This window comes from Rhincodon typus, chromosome 19 (assembly GCF_021869965.1).
Source record: "Rhincodon typus isolate 14 chromosome 19, sRhiTyp1.1, whole genome shotgun sequence".
Taxonomy (NCBI): Eukaryota; Metazoa; Chordata; class Chondrichthyes; order Orectolobiformes; family Rhincodontidae; genus Rhincodon; species Rhincodon typus.
Window position 1 is genome coordinate 57270628 of NC_063350.1, and position 22125 is coordinate 57292752.

At 41.7% G+C, this 22125-nt stretch overlaps 1 protein-coding gene across 1 annotated transcript in view; it reads left to right on the forward strand.

Moving 5' to 3' along the window:
- The first annotated feature begins 4842 nt into the window (after positions 1-4842).
- Positions 4843-22125, forward strand: part of LOC125485439 (synaptonemal complex protein 2-like) — a 105138-nt gene continuing 87855 nt past the window's right edge. The window contains exons 1-3 of the mRNA XM_048608200.1: positions 4843-4959; positions 6258-6386; positions 10988-11040. Coding sequence (XP_048464157.1) covers positions 4843-4959; positions 6258-6386; positions 10988-11040 — 299 coding nt within the window. The remainder of the gene's footprint in view (positions 4960-6257; positions 6387-10987; positions 11041-22125) is intronic.

Genomic DNA, 22125 nt, shown 5'->3' on the forward strand with positions numbered 1-22125 from the left:
TGTGTGTGTGTGTGTGGGTGAGAGAGAGAGAGAGAGAATGTGTGTGTGTGTGTGGGTGAGAGAGAGAGAGAGAGAGAATGTGTGTGTGTGTGTGAGAGAAAGATAGAGAGAGAGTACGTGTGTGCGTGTGGGTGAGAGAGAGAGAGTGTGTGTGTGTGTGTGGTGGGGGGTGCGAGAGAGTGAGAAACTCTCTTTCCCTCACACATACACACACAAATCTGTGGGGTGAATTTCTGTTTGTAGATACGTTCTACTTTGTCCAAAAAGCACACAATTTATAGACAGTCGGTCAATGTAGCGATTTATAAATTCCTACTTCAGAAATGAAACCAGTCTGACTCCAAATCAAAACACAAGCAGATTCTAAACAAGGCCTCACACCTAACGTGCATTGTCTAACCTAAATTTCACCTTTTCTTTACACTGATAAAACGAGTAGTTCTCTAAGGGCAGTGACTTGAAAGAAATTCGGAGAATTACATATACATATTATTCAATTAAAACCTTCTAACTGATTAAAGATTTACCAGCATGTTAGGTTTGTTCAATACATCCTCATCAGTTGTGTGACCCTTTGATCTTTTACTTACAAATTCTGTGTTCTGTGTGTTACTTTCTCACTTCACATGACAAAGAGGCTATGCTTTGAAAGCTTGTGTTTTCAAATAAATCTGTTGGACTGTAACCTGGTGTCGTGTGATTTCTGACCTGGTCCACCCCAGTCCAACACTGGTACCTCTACATCAGTGCAATTGGGAGGAGTTTAAACAAGTTCAGCAGGGGACACAGTTCATGAGTTCAAAAGTGGCACATCATAGGATGGCACGGTGGCTCAGCAGTTAGCCCTGCTGCCTTACTGCTATTGCATATAGTTTCAAAAAAGAACCTCGGCAGAGGTAGTTTAGACATGTTGAGCCTCCAGGTAGAGAGGTGAGGCTCGATGGCCTATATTTTAATTCCAGGAGTATTATAGGGAAGAAATGAGTTGAGGATGTGGATTGACACATGGAATTGTGACATTGTTACCATCACAGAGATGTGGTTGAGAGAGTGGCAGGACTGACCACTGAACATTCCAGGGTATTGGATCTTCACACAGGAGAGGGGAAGGTGTAATAAAAGTGATTATTGATTAAGGTATCACTTATTATAGAAAGAAAGGATGATATTTTGACGGTTATCAAATGAGTCTTTGTGGGTAGAGTTTGGGAAGAAAACAGGCAGTGATACTGATGGAAGCATATTGTAGATCCGGGCCCCCCCCTCCCCCCCAAAAAAAAACGGTCTGTGGACAATTAAAGCGCTGATATATGTATAATTCACTGAAGTGAAAACAAAACATAGAACATAGAACAATACAGCACAGTACAGGCCCTTCGGCTCACGTTGTTGTGCCGACCTATTATCCTACTAAGATCAAAGTAGCCTGCATACCCTACATTATACTATCATCCAGGTGCCTATCCAAGAGTCGCTTAAAAGTCTCTGAAGTATCTGACAAAAGGGTAAATTACATTTGGTGATTCCATGTTCCTCAACATTAATTGGGGTAATCGTAGCATAGACAGTCTAGAGGGGGGGCAGGTTTCTTAAATGGCAGTTTTGACATTTGCATTGGATCGTTACATTTGTAGCAGGCCAGGAATGATGGAGGTTGAGTTAAGCGCACTACCACAAAGGGTCATCACATTATTTGGGGAGATTTAAGGTGGGATGTGCACATCAGTTACACTGTTGAATGTGCTAACAGCCATTTGTTAGTGCTTTAGAAGCTGAAATCAGCTAAGTCATTCTTCTGCTCCAATTGCCTAACATCTGTACTTGGTACTTGCAGACACATCTTAAAGCAGCTACTCAGCTATGGAATCCTTAACAGGTTGTTGAATTAACATTTAGGTGACAAGATATAAGAATAATCTGATACCATGTCTCATTCTTTCATGATCATGTCTCTTTGGAGCGCTAAATTTTTGAGAAGATTTGTAGCTCATGTTGTGGATGATGTTGCAGACTTGCTCACTGAGCTGGTGTGTTTGATTGCAGACGTTTTGTCACGCTGCTAGGTAACATCATCACTGCGCCTGCGGTGAAGTGTTGGTGTTCCGTCCCGCTTGTTATTTATATGCCTCGGTTTGCTGGGGTGGTTGGTATTACTTCCGGTTTTGTTCTTCACTTGTTTGTATATTGGGTCCAGTTCAGTGTGTTTGTTGACAGAGTTCTGGTTAGAATGCCAGGCCTCCAGGAATTTCCTGGCATATCTCTGTTTGGCCGAATGGCCTAATTTCTGCTCCTATGTCTTATAGTCTTATAGCAGGAGAATGGAGTTGAGGAACTTATCGGCCATGATTGAATGGTGGAGCAGACTCGATGGGCTGAATGACCTAATTTCTGCTCCTATGTCTTATGGTCTTATAGCAGGAGAATGGGGTTGAGGAACTTATCGGCCATGATTGAATGGTGGAGCAGACTCGATGGGCCGAATGGCCTAATTTATGCTCCTATGTCTTATGGTCTTATGGCTTGTGCTATTATGGATGTGTTGTCCGAGTCGAATGCGTGTCCTTCTTTGTAATGTCTATTGAGACCAGTGAGAATTAGTCGTGTCTCTTGATGGCTAGTTGGTGTTTTTGTATCCTTATTGTCAGTTTTCTTCCAGTTTGGCCTATGTAATGTTTCTCACAGTCCTCGCATGGTATTTTGGGTATCGCAAAAAGCACATGCCGCCGTTACCTCCACGGCAGACCACAACAAGAAGATACAACACCGCCAGACACACTAGTCACCCTACCGCACAGCAGGGACATATCAGAGATGACCGCAAGACTACTCAGACCCCTAGGTATCAGGGTAGCCCACAAACCAACAACCACCCTGTGACAGCTACTGGCGAACATAAAGGACCCCATACCCGCAACTAATAAAACTAACGTAATATACAAAATACGAAATCTCCCCACCCCCGGCCTCATCCCAAGACCAACCCTCCCTCTCATCCCTGCCTCCTTGACTTGTCCGTCTTCTCTCCCACCTATGTGCTCCTCCCACCTCACTGACCAATCCCCACCACTACCTACCTGTACTCTCCCATCGCCATCCCACCTTTACTAGCTTCAAAATCTCTCCACCCCTGGCCTCATCCCAAGACCAACCCTCCCTTTCATCCCCGCCTCCTTGACCTGTCCATCTTCTCTCCCATCTATCTGCTCCTCCCACCTCACTGACCAATCCACACCACTACCTACATGCTATCACCATCCCACTTACCTTCCCCAGCCCAACCCCCTCCCTCTATTTATTTCAGAGCCCCGTTCCCCTCACCCATTTCTGAAGAAGGGTTCCGACCCGAAACGTCAGCTTTCCTGTTCCTGTGATGCTGCCTGGCTGCTGTGTTCCTCCAGCTCCACAATGAGTTGAAATCTAAACCTGTTTGATGCTGGCTAGGGAAAATAATTAGTTTGGGCAAGGACCCAAAAAGGAAATTTTGTGTAGGGGCAAATGGAAAGCATTAACACATTAAATGAAAACTTTGCATCCATCTTCCCAATGGATGTGAATGATGTGAAGTTTAAACTAAAAGAAAAGGATATTACAGACAGAATTTTAAAAAAGAGTTAAAGCTTAGTGAACAGAATAACATTACTGAAGTTTATCTAGGCGATATGTAATGCTTCTAAAATTGTTGGAAAAAAAAAAGCAGAAATGGAAACGTTAATCAAAAAAGTCTTTCATTTTGCATTTGGTATGGCAACAGAACCTGGGGAATGGGAGATTGCAAATGTTATTCAGGAAACGGAATAAACTAGGAGACTACAGGGCTGGTGCATAATCAGAATTCATTCAAATCAAGTATTGGGAACAAAATGAAATTTAATTTGGTGAATTCTGGTTAACTAAGCAGACAAATATGGATCTGTTTACCATAAGTTGAATTTTACTATGTTGATTGAATTACTTGAGGTAACAGGTTAATCAAGTTAGTGCAGTAAACATATATCTATTTGGGGGAGGCGATGGCCTATTGGTATTATCGCTGGACTGTTAATCCAGAGACCCAGAAATGTTCTGGGGACCTGGGTTCAAATCCCACCACAGCAGATGGCGGAGTTTGAATTCAATAAAATATCTGGAATTAAGAATCTAATGATGACCGTGAATCCATTGCCGATTGTCCGAAAAACCCATCTGGTTCACTAATGTCCTTTTGGGAAGGAAACTGCCATCCTTACCTGGTCTGGTCTACATGTTAACACCAGACCCACAGCAATGTTGTTGACTGTTAACTACCCTCTGGGTAATTAGGGATGCTGCCTAGCCAGCGATGCCTTAATCCTGTGGACAAATAGAAAAAAAAACTGCCTTATTAAGAAGATGCAAGTCTGGGAATGAAGAGGAAAAAGACATGGATTTACTTGGTGACAGGAATCAAAATGTAATGGTGTATAGATGTTATTAAGACTTGGGAGGGCTTGCAGTGGTGCTCCTGAGGGTTTAATTTTGGGTTCTGTGCTCTTCAATTTCTATAAATGATCTAGGTCTGTGTGTAGAGAAAAACGTTATAAAGTTTATAGGTGTTACTGCAATAAATTGTGTTTGATATGAAACTTGACAAAGTCTTGATGCAGACACATGTGCCAAGTAGCCTCCACTGTGCCGTATTGCTCATGTGATTCGGTGATAATGGATGGTGTTGAAGGTAGTTTGGCATTTAGGATGACTTACAATATTGTCAGGTCAGCAGATGCGTTACAGATTGAGATCAGTGTGGATAAGTTGAAGTGATATCAACGTGGGAGGACTAATATGGAAAGTCAGTATACTAGGCATGATGCTAGAAAAATATAGATGAGAGATCTTGGTGCTTATGTCCACAAAGTTGAAAAGTGGTTTAAAAAGGTACATGGATATCTTGGTTTTATGTTTGAGGAGTATAATATGAAAGCAGAGATCATGCTTGTAAAGGTATAAATCACTGGTTAAGACATAGCTGGGCGTCACATATCAGGAAAAAATGTCCTTGAAACCAGAGGTGCTTTACCAGAATGTTCCCACAGATGAGGGGTTTATATCCTGAGGAGAGGTTGGAAAAGACAGAACTGTTCTACTTGGAACAGCAACTAACTTAATAGAAATTTTGAAGGAATGAGGGTTTTGATAAAGTTAACTGGCGAAAAAGTATTCCCATCACACATGATTCAATAAATAGAGACTCCATTTTCGGAATGATTGATATAGTAAACATTTTGAAAAGAGCATTGCTGGGCATCTCACTTGAGGACATGTACAAATGCCTTAAAAAGGCTAAAGATTAGCTTTACTATGATATTACCAGAAATGAGGACAGAAATTTAACAGGTGAAGAGATTACTTTGGGATGGAGAAAGTTAAAATTTGATTTTCATGTGGAGTTTCAAAATGTTGAAAGGTTTTGATGGAACAGATGGAAATAACAACTTTGTATAGTAACTGGGTCAATAATCAAAGATCATAAATTTTTAAACATCATAAAATGATCCATAAATGAACATGTGATAAAGTTTAAGAGCAATTTACTGCAGATGCTGGAATCTGTACTGAAAACAACAAATGCTGGAGATCACAGCAGGTCAGACAGCATCCATGGAGAGAGAGCAAGTTAACTTTTCGAGACTAGGTGACTCTTCATCAGAGCTCTGCTGAAGAGTCATCTAGTCTTGAAATGTTAGCTTGCTCCCTCTCCATGGATGGTGTCTGACCTGTTGTGATCTCCAGTATTTGTTGTTTTCAGTACATGATAAAGCTTCTAACTCAGAGTTATCTGTATTTGGAAAATTCAACCTAGAAGTCGGTGGAACTGATACCATAAATAATTTGAAAAGGGAGTTGTTCAGGTTCTTGAAGATGAGGATCTTTGTGTTGCAGTCAACAGGCAAGAACTTTGGGACTAAGCACAAGTGATTCTTCATGCTATTAGAATAAGTCATCAGCTGAATGCCCACTTTCTGTGCAGTAAGTTTCTATGATTCATTGAAGTGTCACTAAAATATAACTTTATTAACAAATAAAACTATGTACAAAGTTAGCAACAGATTACATTTTCATTAAGTTATTAATTTAGGAAAGAACTGCCTTTAAATAAGCTTAACCCAGTTAAAAACTTACAGAATAGCAACACCGTGAACAATGTGAGATGCTAACCAAAGTGCTATGTTTGTGTTTTAAGACATAATTAGTCCAGTTTGTAAAATGACATTTCTTTTTTTACAGATTATAATTTACAGGTTGCTATAACAGAAAGTCTGTGTAGAATGACATCCGAGACTCAGCGGCAAGAAATGGCTGATGAATGGTTTTACATGGAGTTTGTTGCTGATGCATTTAAAAGAATTAAGGATTCTGAATTTGAAACAGTAAGGACATTATATTTAATTAAAAAATGGAAAATATTGCAAATACTGAGCAGGCAAAGCAATATTTGTGTTGGGAGGAACAAGCTAATAGTTCAAAAACAGAAGCTGCTGGAAAAGCTCGACAGGTCTGGCAGCATCTGTGAAGAAAAAAATCAGAACAGAGGAACGGTCACCGGACCTGAAATATTATCTCTGATTTTTTCTTCACAGATGCTGCCAGATCTGCTGAGCTTTTGCAGCAACTTCTGTTTTTGTTCCTGATTTACAGCATCTGCAGTTCTTTCGGTTTTGACTAAGCTAATAGCTCCTACTCAAGACAAACATGCAATTTCTGCAGGAATTCCCGATGTACATCTCACTTTCCAACTACTGTTCTGTACTGTTTTGATGATGCCTCCCATGAATAACCATATATGCATATGTTGTCAGGAGCAGCAGCTTGAGCTGCAGATTTCAGAACTTGAATAGCAGCTGGCATCCAGTGCAGTGCAACTGTGAAGTTGAGAACATATTAATAGATGTGGTTTCCCCAGACCTTAAGAGTATGCAGGCAGAGAAGGAACAAATGACCACCAATCAAGACAAACAGTGGAGCTGGAGGAGCACAGCAGGTCAGGCAGCATTAGAGCAGCAGGAATGTTGACATTTCGGATCAGGACCCGAAACATCGACTTTCCTGCTCCTCTGATGCTGTCTGACCTGCTGTGCTCCTGCAGCTCCACGTTTTATCATCTGACTTCCAGCATCTGTGATCCTTGCTTACCTCCTAATCAAGACAAACATGCAATTTCTGCAGGAATTTCTGATGTGCATCTCACTTTCCAACTACTGTTTTGTACTCATAGTAATGAGGGTGATGGCTCATCTGGGGAATGCAGCCAGAGCCAAGTTCATAGCATCATGTTCGGCTTAGTTGTACAGGGCTCACAGAATTGCATCCAGTAGTTTCCCCTCTACTGAGGTTAGTCTGACTGGCCTGTAGTTTTCCAGGTGTTGGCACTTGAATGGTTAAGAATGAAAGCATCCTGAGTGCTTCCTGTTTGGCTGTTGATGTAGATGGACTTTCAAAACACATTTGATTGGGTACCTCAACCAAATTTAAGGAAAGTTAAATACTAAATAAGAACCGAAAGAACTGTGGATGCTGTAAATCAGGAACAAAAACATAAGTTGTTGGAAAAGTTCAGCAGATCTGGCAGCATCTGTGAAGGAAAAATCACTGCTGCTGCTGCTTCTGATACCTGGAAGCCCCGCTATGGGCCTACCACAACCAGGAGTACCTCGCTCTGTTGCCAGACCAAGCTGCCACAATGTCAAGTCTCCCACTCTGGACGCTTTCCTCTGCAGTGTCACCTCCTCTGCTATCGACAAAAAGAAGACGAATAAAAGAAAAAGAAGATAAAAAGGGCAAGGAAAGAAGGGAAGAAGTGGCCATCTGGAGTGGATGGGCTCATCCCGAACGCTGCCTACCTTGCCAGTGCCACCATTTTAGTTTCTGGTTTACTTAAATGATTTAGACTTGAATGTAGGAGAGTTGATTAGTAAATTTGCAGATGATACAAAATTTGGTGGGGTGATAATTAGTGGAGAAGATAGGCTTAAATTGCAGGAGGATGTAGATAGGCTGGTAACTCATGACCACGTCCATCTAGAAGGACAAGGGCATCAGACGTATGGGAACACCACCAACTCCAAGCTCCCCTCCAAGTCACTCACCATCCTGACTTGGAAATATATTGCCGTTCCTTCACTGTCGCTGGGTCAAAATCCTGGAATTCCCTCCCTAATAGCATTGTGGGGCAACCCACAGCAGGAGGATTGCAGCTGTTCAAGAAGGCAGCTCACCACCACTTTTTCAAGGACAACTAGAGATGGTCAAGAAATGCTGGCCAGACAGCGACACCCACATCCCACAAATGAATAAAAAAAAACATGGCTGATCAGTGGTAAATGGAATTCAAACCAGATGCACTTGGGCAGGACAAACGAGGCATGATAAATGATAGTATCCTGGGAAGCACTGAGGATCAGAGGGACCTTAGAGTGCATGTTCACCAATTCATTAAAGTATCAGGACAGTATCAGTTGGATAAAGTGATCAAGAAGGCATACTTGCCTTTATTAGCTGAGGTGTTAAGTTTACAAGCAAGGAGGTTATGCTGGAACTGTATAAACTTTGGTTAATCCACAGCAAGGATATTGTGTGAGGTTCTGGAATCTACATTATGGAAAGGATGTGATAGCACAAGAGAGGGTACAGAGGAGGTTTATGAAGAGGGATTGAGCAGATTAGGGTTGTTTTCCTTGGAGCAAAGAAGATTGATAAAGGACATGATTAAGAAGTATAAAATTACGAGGGGCATGGATAGGATAGACAGAAAAATAACATTTACCCTTGATAAAAATATTATTGACCGGGGGCATAGATTTAGAGGTGGTATAACAAAAAAAACTTTTCACTCAGAGGGTGGGAATCTGGAACTCACTGCCTGTAAGGGTGGTAAAGGCAGAAGCCTTCATTATTTAAGAAGTATTTAGATGTGCACCTGTGATGCCAAGGCTCTGGGCCAAGTGCATGAAAATGGGTTTAGAATAGTTAGGTGGTTGTTTTTGACCAATGTGGTCATGATGGGTGGAAGGGTCTATTTTGTGCTGCAGATCATGTTGATTCTGAGAGTATTTCTTGATATCAGAAGGAGTGAATTGCATTGGCTGAAGGTTGAAGACCTCAGCTGGAGACTAATATGGATCATCCTCTCCTGGTGAAGCCATATACTTCTTTTTGGTCTTTTTAGGTGTTTTCTAATCAACCTGTTCAGTGATGTTATTACACACTTCTGGAGTAGTGGGACTTCGACCCCGGCCTCCCGGCTTAGAGGCAGGGACGCTGTCACTGTACCACAATAACCCAACCTATTCTTTTTAACTGATGTGCTGGGCATCACATAATTGAGGATATGAATATTTGTGGAGTTGTCGCCTCCATTCAGTTGCTAAATTGTCCACTAACATCCATGATTCACTGTGCTAGGATTACTGAGTTTGTACCTGATTGTTTAGCTCTGAATTCACTTAGCTCTATCTTTCCCATAATGTTTTCCCATTGTTTACCGTTGTCTGTAGTGTAACCAGGTTGACATGTAATTTTAACACTTGTTTGGTATTGTGCCTTGTATGCCATCCTGCACTCTTCATTGAGTCAGTGTTGATTGTTTGCCTTGATAAACATTTTAGAATGTGGATTATGCTGGGCCATGAGGTTATAAGTTGTGGTTGAATACAGTTTGAAGCTGCTGAAGAACCTCATGAATGCTAGGTCTGTTCTGAATCTATCCTATTTGGTAATGTGACAGTGCCAGACAAAATGATAGAGGATAAAAACTGAAAGAACTGCAGATGCTGTAAATCAGGAACAAAAACAGAAATTGCTGGAAAAGGTCTGGCAGCATCTGTGAAGAAAAAAATCAGAGTTAACGTTTTGGATCTGGATCCAGTGACCCTTCCTCAGAACTGATGGTAGCTGGGAAAATTTTGGTTTATATGCAGAAAATAGGGAGGGGGTTGGGGTAGGGAGTATTTTTTGCATATAAACTGATGTTTTCCCAGCTACTATTAGTTCGGAGGAAGGGTCACTGGGTCCAAAGCTTTAACTCTCATATTTCCTTCAGTTGCTGCCAAACCTGCTGAGCTTTTCCAGCAACTTCTGGTTTTGAAAACAGTAGAGGATATCTTCAGTGTGAAAATAGGACTCCGCCTTCACATGCACTGTGCAGCTGTCACACCTACCAAGGTCAGATGTACCTGCAATAGATAGATTGATGAGGATGAGATCCAGTAGGCTTTCCCGTCTTGGTCATTTCCTTATCACATGCTGCATTACCCAGATTGACAGATGGCTGTTTATTCCACAGTATGCTCCTTTTAAAATTGCTGAATAATTGTGCTATTTGTGTGGAGCCTTCTTCCCATAAGTCGATTGCTCAATGGCTGTGCATCTGTGCATTTTAGAGGGAGCATTGATTTAAAGAAACCTGGTACTCCCCGCTTAACAGCGTTGTGTGTACGTATGTCACATTGACAGGACCAGTAGAAGAAGAAAGTTCATTACCATTTTTTGAGCCCAGTAGGAATAGATGATAAATGTTGACCTGTAACAAAACACGTGTTCCATGCATGAATAAAAAGAAATATTGAAGCAGGTTGAAAATAATTTTTACATATATGAAAGTCACATCGTTCATCCTGGGCGATAAAATGATGGGAAATACATATCACATTTCTAATTGATACATCACTAGCTGTAATTTTAAATATACTTTGCATTAGTTTCCAAAAGGAGCTCATATCATAAGCAAAAATATTGAAATTGAACATTTAACGTTTTAGCTGTGATTTTTTAAAGAAGCTTAATTGTGTTGCCATGAGTTGCATTACGTGGAGTATATGAAATTTCTAACACATCTCCACTCCTTCTTAACGAATAAATAGCACTTATTTTTATTTACACGAAGTAAGCTTGATAATTCTTTGACAGTTATTAACTTAATAATCTCTGTTTGAAAGTGAAAAAGACAGTATTTTAAACGTATTGTTATTTGCAGGATTGTAGAAGATTCCTCAACCAAGTTAATGGTACGCTTGGAGAAAGGACAAGGTAAAATAATGGTCACTTTTATATTCTGATTGTGAGTATGATAAGTGAGAAATGTATTTAGATGTTGTTATTATTGGAAGTAAATCAAAGAGACACCATTGGCTGCATTTGGAACAATATGATGCTAGAGTACTTGCTAGGTCATGTTCACTTTGTTTGTTAATTACTGAGCGCAAATTAGTAGCAATTTTCAATTATAGCAGAACCAGAGAAGAGCCATCTTGGACACGAATTTTTAACTTTGTTTCTCTTTCCACAGAGGCTTCTAAAACTGCTCAATTTCTCCAGCGTTCTCTGTTTTTGTTTCATGTTTCCAGCATCTGCAGTATTTTGCTCTTCTTTGAACTTCTGTCAATAATTGGTACAAACCAAAAGTATTTCATATTAGATTGAAACAATGTAATTATGTATTTCATTACACTGATTTTCTATCCAACTTCAGATGTTTGATTGCATTATCCAAGCTGATACATCAATATATATACCTGAGGGCTGCAGCACTTTTGGAATGAAACATAAAGCCAAATTGTCATTTCCACCTTTAGAGGCAAAGACATATCCCATAGCATTAATTTCAAGAGGCCAGAGAAATTACCCCTGGAGTTCTGCTCAGTGTATATCCCTTAAACAAATCATAAAAACAGATAATCGGTCCGCTACTACTCCTCATACTTAGGGGATCTTATTCTGCAGAACTTCTTAAGACCATAAGACATAGGAGCCATTCAGCCCATCAAGTCTGCCCCACCATTCAATCATGGCTGATAAGTTCCTAAACCCCATTCTCCCGCTGTCTCCCTGGAACCCTTGATCCCTTTGATAATCAAGAACCTATCTATCTCTGCTTTAAATGTACTCAATGGCCTTCTGTGGCAGTGAATTCCATAGATTCACCACTCTCTGGCTGAAGAAGTTTCTCCTTATCTCCATTCTAATAGGTCTTCCCTTTACTCTAAGGCTGTGCCCTCAGGTCCTAGTCTCTCCTACAAATGAAAACATCTTCCCAACATCCACTCTGTCCAGGCCATTCAGTATTCTGTAAGTTTCAATTAGATCCCCCCTCATCCTTCTAAACTCCAATGAGTATAGTCCCAGAGTCCTCAAATGTTCCTCATATGTTAAACTTTACCTTCCTGGGACCATTCTCGTGAACCTCCTCTGAACCTGCTCCAGGGCCAGTACATCCTTCCTGAGATATGGGGCCTAAAACTGCACACAATACTCCAAATGTGGCCTGACCAGAGCCTTTTAAAGCCTCAGTAGTACATCCCTGCTTTTATATTCAAGTCCTCTCAAAATAAATGCCACCATTGCATTTGCCTTCCTGACTACTGACTCAATCTGCAAGTTTACCTTGAGGAAATCCTGGACTAGAACTCCCAGGCCACTTTGCACTTCAGACTTCTGAATTTTCTCCCCATTTAGAAAATAGTCCATGCTTTTATTCTTCTTACCAAAGTGCATGACCTTACACTTTCTCACGTTGTCTTCCATCTCCCACTTCTTTGCCCCCTCTCCTAACCTGTCCAAATCCTTCTGCAGCCTCCCCACCTCCTAAATACTACTTGTCCCTCCACCTATCTTTGTATTGTCTACAAACTTAGCCAGAATGCCCACAGTTCCTTCATCTAGATCATTAATGTAGAAAGTGAAAAGTTGTGGTCCCAAAATTGACCGTTGCGGAAACCACTTGTCACCGGCTGCCATCCTGAGGAAGACCCTTTTATCCCCACTCTCTGCTTTCTGTCAGACAGCCAATCTTCTATCCATGCTAGCACCTTGCCTCTAACACCATGGGCCCTCTTCTTACTCAGCAGCCTCCTGTGCGGCACCTTGTCAAAGGCCTTCTTGAAGTCCAGGTAGATAACATCCATTGGCTCTCCTTGGTCTACCCTGCTCGTTACTTCCTCAGAGAATTCTAGCAGATTTGTCAGGCATGACCTCCCCTTGATGAAACCATGCTGACTTTGCCCTGTTTTACCATACACTTCCAAATATTCAGAAATCTCATCCTTTACAATGGACTCCAAAATCTTACCCATGACTGAGGTTAGGCTAATCAGCCTATAATTTTCCATCTTTTGCCTTACTCCCTTTTTAAAAAGGGGTGTCACATTGATTTTCCAGTCCTCTGGGACCCTCCCTGACCCTAGTGATTCCTGAAAGATCACCACTAACGCTTCCACTATCTCTTCAGCTATCTCATTTAGAACTCTGGGGTGTAGTCCATCTGGTCCAGGTGATTTATCCACCTTCAGGCCAATCAGTTTTATTAGCACCTTTTCCTTGGTGATGCCACCATACTCAGCTCTGCCCCCTGACTCTCTTGAATTTTTGGGAGATTACTCGTGTCTTCTGCCGTGAAGACTGACGCGAAGTAATTATTCAGTTCCTCAGCCATTTCCTTGTTCCCCGCTACTATCAGTCACCGTTATTTTCCAGTGGTCCAATGTCCACTTTTGCTTCTCTTTTGCCCTTTATCTACCTAAAGAAACTCTTACAGTCTTCATTTATATTACTGGCTAGCTTACCTGATATTTAATCTTCTCCCTCCTTATTTCTTTTTTTTGTTGCCCTCTGTTGGTCTTTGTAAGCTTCCCAGTCCTCTGGTTTCCCACTGCCCTTTGCCACATTATATGCTTTCTCTTTTGCTTTTATGCTATCCCTGACTTCCTTAGTCAGCCATGGTTGCCTCATCCTCCCTGTACCATGCTTCTTTTTCCTAGAGTTGAATTTTTGCTGTTCTCCTGAATTACTCCCAGAAACTCCTGCCATTGCTGTTCAACTTTCTTTCCTGCTAGGCTCCTCTTCTGCCCAGCTCCTCCCTCATACCTCTGTAGTCGCCTTTATTCAGCTGTAATACCGATACCTCTGATTCTATCTTCTCCCTCTCAAATTGCGGAGTAAATTCTATCATCTTATGATCACTGCCTCCTAAGGATTCCTTCACCTTAAGCTCCCTTATCAAGTCTGCCTCATTGCACAACACTAAACCCAGTATTGCCTGTTCCCTTGTGAGCTCCACCATGAGCTGCTCCAAAAAGCCATCTCGTAGACATTCCACAAACTCCTTTCCTTGCAGTCCACTACCAACATGATTTTCCCAGTCCACCTGCATATTGAAATCCCCCGTGATCACTGTGACTTTGCCTATCTTACATACCTTTTCTATCTCCTGGTGTATCTTGCACCCCAGTTCCTGACTACTGTTTGGAGGCCTGTACACAACTCCAGCTATGGTTTTTTTTAACCTTTGCGGCTCCTCAATTCTACCCACACAGATTTTGCTCCATCTGACCCTACTTTGTTTCTTCCTATTGATTTAATTTCATTTCTTACTAATAAGGCAAACCACCGCCACTCCCCCCCCCCCCCCACCCTACCCCGGCCCACCTGCCTATCTTTTCGATAGGATGTATATCCTTGGATATTCAGTTCCCAATCCTGATCCCAGCCACATCTCGGTGATGCCCACCATGTCATACCTGCCAATTTCAATCTGCACCACAGGCTCATTTACTTTATTCCTTATACTGCGTGCATGCAGATATAACACCTTCAGTCCTGTATTAACCGTCCCTCTTTTCATTGTCATTCGGTTTTCCAGTGTTTGATTGCTAGCCCTTTCCAAACACACTGTCCAATTTGTCTGTTCTGTAGACTTTAATAACCTCTCCTGAGTTCTCCTTCCCTGTCATTTCTTTCATATTTTTCCACATGGTTGAATCCACCATTACAGATGTTAACCTGCTGCTTTGTTTCACACTGAGGCAAGTTTCACCATTCCCTTACCCCCAACTTTCTAGTTTAAAGTCCTGTTGACTAGCCTATTTACCCTTTTCGCTAGAACATTGGTCCCAGATTGATTCAGGTGGAGACTGTCTGAATGGTACAGATCCCTCCTGTTCCAATACTAATGCCAGTGCCCCATGAAAAGGAACCCCTTTTTCCCGCACCACTCTTTTAGCCACTTGTTTACTTCCCTTATTCTCATGTACCTATGCCAATTAGCACGTAGCTCGGGCAGTAATCCAGAGATTATAACCTTTGAGGACCTGTTCTTTAATTTGGTTCGTAGCTCCTGATAATCTCTGAACAGGTCCTCTTTCCTAGTCTTGCCTGTGTTGTTTGTTCTGGCGTGGACCACAACAACTGGATCCTCCCCCTCCCGCTTTAATATCCTTTCAAGCCGGTCAGAGATATCCCTTATCCTGGCACCGGGCAGGCAACACACCATGCGAGACTCTCGATTCTGCTTTCAAAGGATACTGTCTATCCCCTTAATTATAGAATCCACTTGTCTTTTTGCTCCCCCCTCTTGAATGGCTCCCGTACCATGGTGCAGTGGTCAGTTGGCTCATCCACCCTGCAGCCCTTTTCCTCATCCACACATGGAGCAAGTACCTCGTACCTGTTGGGCAAGGTCAAGAGCTGAGACTCCTCTGTTCCGGACTGCAGGACCCTCTACCTGCCTCACTTACAGTCAAACCCTGCTGTCCCTGGCTACTGACCAAGTTTGAAGTACTTAACCTACCAGGTGTGACTGCCTCCTGAAACAAAGTGTCCAGGTACTTCTCCCCCTCCCGGATGTGCCGCAGTGTTTGAAGCTCCAATTCCAGCTCATCAACTCTGAGCCGAAGTTCCTTGAGCAACCAACACTGCAGTTCGCAATGGGATCAGCCAGCTCCCACATCATACAGCTACAACACATCACCCGTCCAGCCATTTCTACTTAGTTAATTACTTTATTAATTTATATAATTTATTATAATGAATCAGTTAAATATGTTGATACTTCGTTCCTGGGTTCTTTTTCAAATTTAGTGCAGATTTCCTACCAGCCAATCAGAACATAGCCTCCCTGTGACGTCACTCCAGTTCTTTTTCCAGCTAGTGCCCAGAACTCTGGTACTCTAATACTCACCTCTGCTCTGCTGCTCCTCCCTCCGACAGCTTCCCACCGAACAAAAGCAAAAAAAAAGAAGAGAAAGAAAAAAAGACTTGCCTTATTGACCCTCCACACAGAGTCTTTTTGTTTTGGTTAGAGGAGGAGAATGAGTGGGAGACACTACACGTGTAGAGTTTTGGGTTTAGCCACTGCCAGAATATATGATTTTACTTATCCAGCAGTCTCCTCGCGCTCTCCTAACTCCCACCGCTGAACAAGGAAGGCTGCAGTCTCACAAGGTAAGTCTTTGAAACTGAAGGCTTTTAAACTCACCTCTTCTGTTTCCAATCTGACTACAGTACAAACTACTTTAGACAAACAACTTCATTGACTATGAAGAGATTGGGGTATAAGAAAAAGGACTATATGAATGCGATTTCTTCTCTTTCTCTTCTGTGCAATTATATATCTTCAGTACTTATCTAATTGGTGTCCTGTGATGGTGGTATCTGACCATACCTCTCCAACACACAATATTAAATGAGTATACTTACCAAAGGGCTACCACCTTCTCTTCAATACCTCATGCTCACTCTTCACTACTACTGTACCCATGCTAATGTTCTTCCACTCTCAGAATTGACTGCAATATCTTCCCCTTATGCTGTCACCTACCCCACTTTCGTATAAAGTGCAAAATGAAAAGTTTAGATGAAATATGCCCTTTTTCTAGTAATACACAAATCCTTTACTACCAAATGACTATTTGCATATAGATAGATTAAATGAGGAGGCAAAAATGTGGCCGGCAGAGTATAATGTGGGAAAGTGGGAACTTGTCAGCAGCATTAGGAAGAATAGGAAAACACTATACTATGTAAATGGAGAGAGAACGCAGGACTCAGAGCTACAAAGGAATTTCGACGTTCTGGTATGTGAATTGTAAAAGGCTAGTTTGCAGGTATAGCAAATGAGTAGGAAGATGAGTTGAATGTTAATGTTTATTGCAAGGGAAATGGAATATTAGTGCAGGGAAATTTGGTACAGGGCCTTGGTGAGACCATATCTCTTTATTGAAAACAGATGTAATTACATTGAAAGCAATTCAGAGAAGGTTCACTCATTACATTCGTGGGATGAAGGATTTATCTTCTGTAGAAAGATTTGGCCTTTGGAGTTATACAGATTATGCCATGTTTACACAAGGTAGACAATGAAAAGCTGTGCTCAGCTTTGGAGTTTAAGAGAATAAGAGTGACCTTATTGAAATATAAGGTCTCAAGAAGACTTCACAGGCTGGACTCTATAAGAGGATATTTCCCCTTGGATTAGCAGAGGGGACCTGTTAGAGTTATATAAGATTCTGAGGGGCAGAGTGGATAGAAAGCAGCTATTCCCCGAAGTTGAAGAGTCAGTTACAAGGGGGCATAATCATAAGGTGAAATGCAGAAGGTTTAGCCAACTTGAGGGGGGAAAAATTGACCCAGAAGGTGGTGTGGGTCTGAAATGCACTGATTGAGAGAGTAGTTGAGGCAGGTAGCCTCATAACCTTTAAAAAGTACTTGGATGAGCACTTGAAATATTATAACTTTCAACGCTGTGGGTCTAGTGTTAGAAAGTGGGACTAGTGTAGGTAGTGGGACTAGTGTAGGTAGTGGTATAGTTATGTTGAAGGACTTGATGGGCTGAAGGGCCTCCGCCATACTGTATGATTCTATCTTTAGAAGTTGAGATACGATTTATAATAACTCAGAAAGCCCAACTGGAAAGGAATATTATATCTTGTTGAGCATCAAAATAGAGCTACTGCTTGCAGCGAACATAGGCTCGTCCCGGCTTGGGACAGACAGTTCTGCAGATGTGTTTCAAGGTCTGCTTTTTCTTTGTGATTTTAAATAATGTTTATTCTTTTATTATATGAATTTACGATAAAACTACCTCCTTGACTGTGTGTCAAATTAGGAAGAAGATGTGCTTAAAAATATTAAAACTGTTATACCAACCTCTAGCGAAGAGAAGAATTTATTCACCCCTCCAGATGTCGTAGTCATAACACAATGTAAGGCTGTAACTTTAGCGCTAAATTCATTTACCTGTCAAGAAGAATTACTATTTAACATGGCCAGACAAATGTATGTACAAAATTGACAGCAATCATTAATTGTTATTTAATTTTGATCTTGCATCTGAACATAATTTTGCTCATAGAGTCTGAAGGGCTCTGGTGATGAATTCCAGCTGGGCAGGCCACTGAGAATTCATACTCAACAAGCTCCACAGGGAGATTAATTGCTAATTCCCCCTGGGCCTTGTTGGAGTTATCACATCCCTCCCTCCCCCAAGTCCAAGGACTCCCCCTCCCTCCTGTGATGATGAGGCCTCCTGGATCATTTTGCCCATGGCACTAATACTGTTCCTTTCTGGGTCTGGTTGAGGAGCATGTAACAAGTAGGTAAATGTCTATTCTGTGAACGATGTCGAAGAGTCGCTGTAGGGGGCTTGTTTTTGGTGGTGTGTCCTTTGAAGCAACCATCTCTGTGGAAGGATCCCCCGGAGGTGATTGATATGTTTTTTTTTACAATCTGCTGCCTAGTTTTGACCATGTATGCTTCTGGCCCTGTTTAAGGATAACTCCCAGGATTCCTGGAGCGCCGGAACCCAAGTTCCTGATGTGGACCATATCTCCCCCTGGTGATTTTTGAGACCTATGAGAAGCTTCAACTCTGTGGTTTTCCTTGGAATCGGAAACCCTTTTAATGCCTTTCACTATCTCTTCAACAGGTTGTAATCCATCCTTGTCGACTCTGTATGCAAGATATGTTACCTTGTTAACCTGGAACATACACTTTTCCTTTTTTAACCAGATGTCTGCCTCAGAAAAACTGCTGTAAAGACCTCCTTCAAACTCTTCACTTTCTTTACAGTAGCTCCAGAGATTAAAATGTCACCCCAATACTCTGCCACTCTGGGCACCCCTTGGAGCATGTTTTCCATTACCCTTTGAAAGATGACACAAGGTGAACACACTCCAAAGGGCAAAGCGAGTGTACTTGTACAGTGTATTGTGAATATTTAGAGTAATATACTTTCTGGATGACCCCTCAAGTTTTATTTTATTTTATTATTGTCACATCTACTGAGATACAGTGAAAAGGCAAATCATACCATACATAATTAGATCAGGGTAATAGAATACAATGTAGAACATAGTGTTTCGGCTACAGAGAAGATGCAGAGAAAGATTAACTTTAATATATGAGAGCTCTGTTCAAAAGTCTGATAACAGTAAGGAAGAAGCTGTTCTGGAATCTGTTCATACATATATTCAAACTCTTGTATCTTCTGCCCAATGGAAAAGGGTGGGAGAGAGTATAACTGGGGTGGGGAGGGTGGTTTAATTATGTTGGCTGCTTTCTTGAGGCAGCAGGAAGTGTTATTCGGAGTCAATGGAAAGAAAGCTGGTTTTCGTGATGGACTGGGCTGTGTTCACAACTCTGTAATTTCTCGCAGTCTTGTAGACAGCAATTTTCATAGGAAGCTGTGATGCACCTGGATAGGATACTTTCTATGGTGTATCTATAATATTTGGTAAGAGTCATTGTGGACATACCAAATTTCCTTAGTCTTCTGAGGAATTAGAAGCATTGAGGTGCTTTCTTAACCGTAGTGTCAACGTGGATGAACCAGAACAGATCGTTGACGATCATTTTTACTCCTAAGAATTTGAAGCTGTTAACCATCTCCTCCTCAGATCCGTTGATACTGACACTTCTGCTCTGCTTTCTGAAATTGATGACCTTTTTGCTGACATCGAGGGAGAGATTGTTGTCTTTACACCATGCCACTTAGCTCTCTATCTCTTTCCTGTACTCTGTCTCGTTATTGTTTAAGATCCAACCCACTACGGTGGTGTCATTAGCAAACTTGTAAATGGAGTTACAGCAGAATTTGGCCACACAATCGTGAGTGTATAAGGAGCGCAGTAAGGAGCTGAGTACACAACCAAGCGCAGACTAGGTGACCGTTTCGCAGAGCATCAACGTTCTGCTCGCAAAACAGACCCTGACCTACCCGTTGCCTGCCACTTTAACACACCACCCTGTTCCCTGACCAACATGTCTGTCTCTGGCTTGCTGCAGTGTTCTAGCGAAGCTCAATGCAAGCTAGAAGAACAACACCTCATTTTTCTGCAGCCCTCCAGACTTAACATCGAGTTCAATAATTTTAGGGCCTAAACTCTCCCGTGCCTGCCATTACACACTACCTGTTATTAGTCACTAATAGTCCCCATTAACAACTATTCACCCTCCCAGTCTGATTGTTATCAACTCTTTGTCTGTCCAATTGCTCTTCTCCCTCTTTAGGCTCTATCCTATCGTTTACTCCCTAACCCATCCCCCTCCCCTTTTTTCTGCATAGAAACTGACATTTTCCCAGCCACCATCAGCTCTGAGCAAGGGTCACCAGACCCGAAATGTTAACTCTGTTTGTTTCCTTCACAGATGCTGCCAGACCTGCTGAACTTTTCCAGCAAGTTTGTTTTTATTCCTGATTTACAGAATCTGCAGTTCTTTCGGTTTTTATTTCAATAAAATCTGCCATCCCCCAATCCAAAGCCATTTTTTGTAGGCCAACCTTTTCCTTGTCCAGAACACATTTGAACTTTACTATGTTTTGGTCGCTGTTGCTAAAATGTTCCCCCACTGCCACATTGAACACTTCTTTCCCCAGAACCAGGCCCAGCACTGCACATCTCTTGTTGGACCTTTTACGTGTTGATACAGAAAACTCCTCTGGATACTTTTCAAGAAATCTGCCCCCTCTAAATTCTTAACACTATGACGATCCCAATTTATGTTGGAAAAGTTGAAATCCGCTCGTATAATAACCCGATTGTTACTGTTACACATCTCTGTGAACTGTCTACATGTTTGCTCCCGCTGACTCTTTAGGGGCCTTTAATACACTTCCAGTATAGTGGCTGCCCTCTTAACATTCTTAAGTTCTACCCACAAAGCCTCGTTTGAGGACCCTTCCAAGATATCATCTCTCTTTCTTGCAGTAATTGACTCCTTAATTAATAATGCTAAACTCTAAAGAGTAGAATCCCAACTTGTTTAGGCTTTACTCATAAGTCAATCCCTCCATACCTGGGATCTTCCTAATGCACCTTCTCTGAACTGCCTCCAATGAAATAATATTTTTTCTTAAGTAAGTGGACCACAACTGCTCACAATAGTCCAGTTGTGGTCTCACCATCACCAGCTGCAGTAAGACATCCGAACACTTATACTTCAACCTCTTGAAATAAGGGCCAGCATTCCATTAGCTTTCCTCATTACCTACTACTGCTATATGCTATCTTTCTGTGTTTTGTGCACAAGTACCCCCAAGTCCCTTTGTGTTGCAGCTTTCTGCAGTTTTTCTGCATTGAAATATACTGTTCTTTCGTTCTCCCTGCAAGTTGGTTCTTTCGTTCTCCCTGCAAATCATCTGCAAATTTCGCTGTAGTACGTTCACTTCCTTCCTCCAAATCATTACTATATATTGTGAACACTAATGGTCCCAGCACTGATCCCTGTGGAACTCCTTTGGTTAGAGATTGCCAATCTGAAAAAAAAAGCCTTTATCCCCACTTGCTGTTTCCTGCCCGTTAGCCAATTCTCTCTCTATGTCAGTTTACTACCTCCATCACCATTGGTTCTTGTGACTGAACCTTTTGTGAGGTATTTTGTGAAACGGCTTTTAGAAGTCCAAATGCAATCCATTAATTGGTTCCTCTCTATCCACTCTGGTTGAGACTTCGTCAAAAGACTCTAATACATTAGTCTGTCGTGATTTACCTTTCATGAAACCATGCTGACTCTGCTTGATTAGATTAGGATTTTCTAAATTTGCTACTATTACCTTGATAATTGATTCCAACATTTTTCCAACAATAGATGTTAGAGTAATTGGCCTGTAGTTACCTGCTTTTTGCTTCCCCCCTTTTTGAATAGTGACATTGGTAGTTTTCCAATCCTCTCATACTTCCCTAGAATCTGTGGATTTTTGAAAAATTGCAACTGAAGTATCCACTATCTCTGTAGCTACTACTTTTAGGAAGTTCAGGGAACCTATTTGCCTTGAGCCCCATTAGTTTGTCTAAAACTAAGTCCCTAGTAATGATTCAGAGATAGTAGGACCTGCCGATGCTG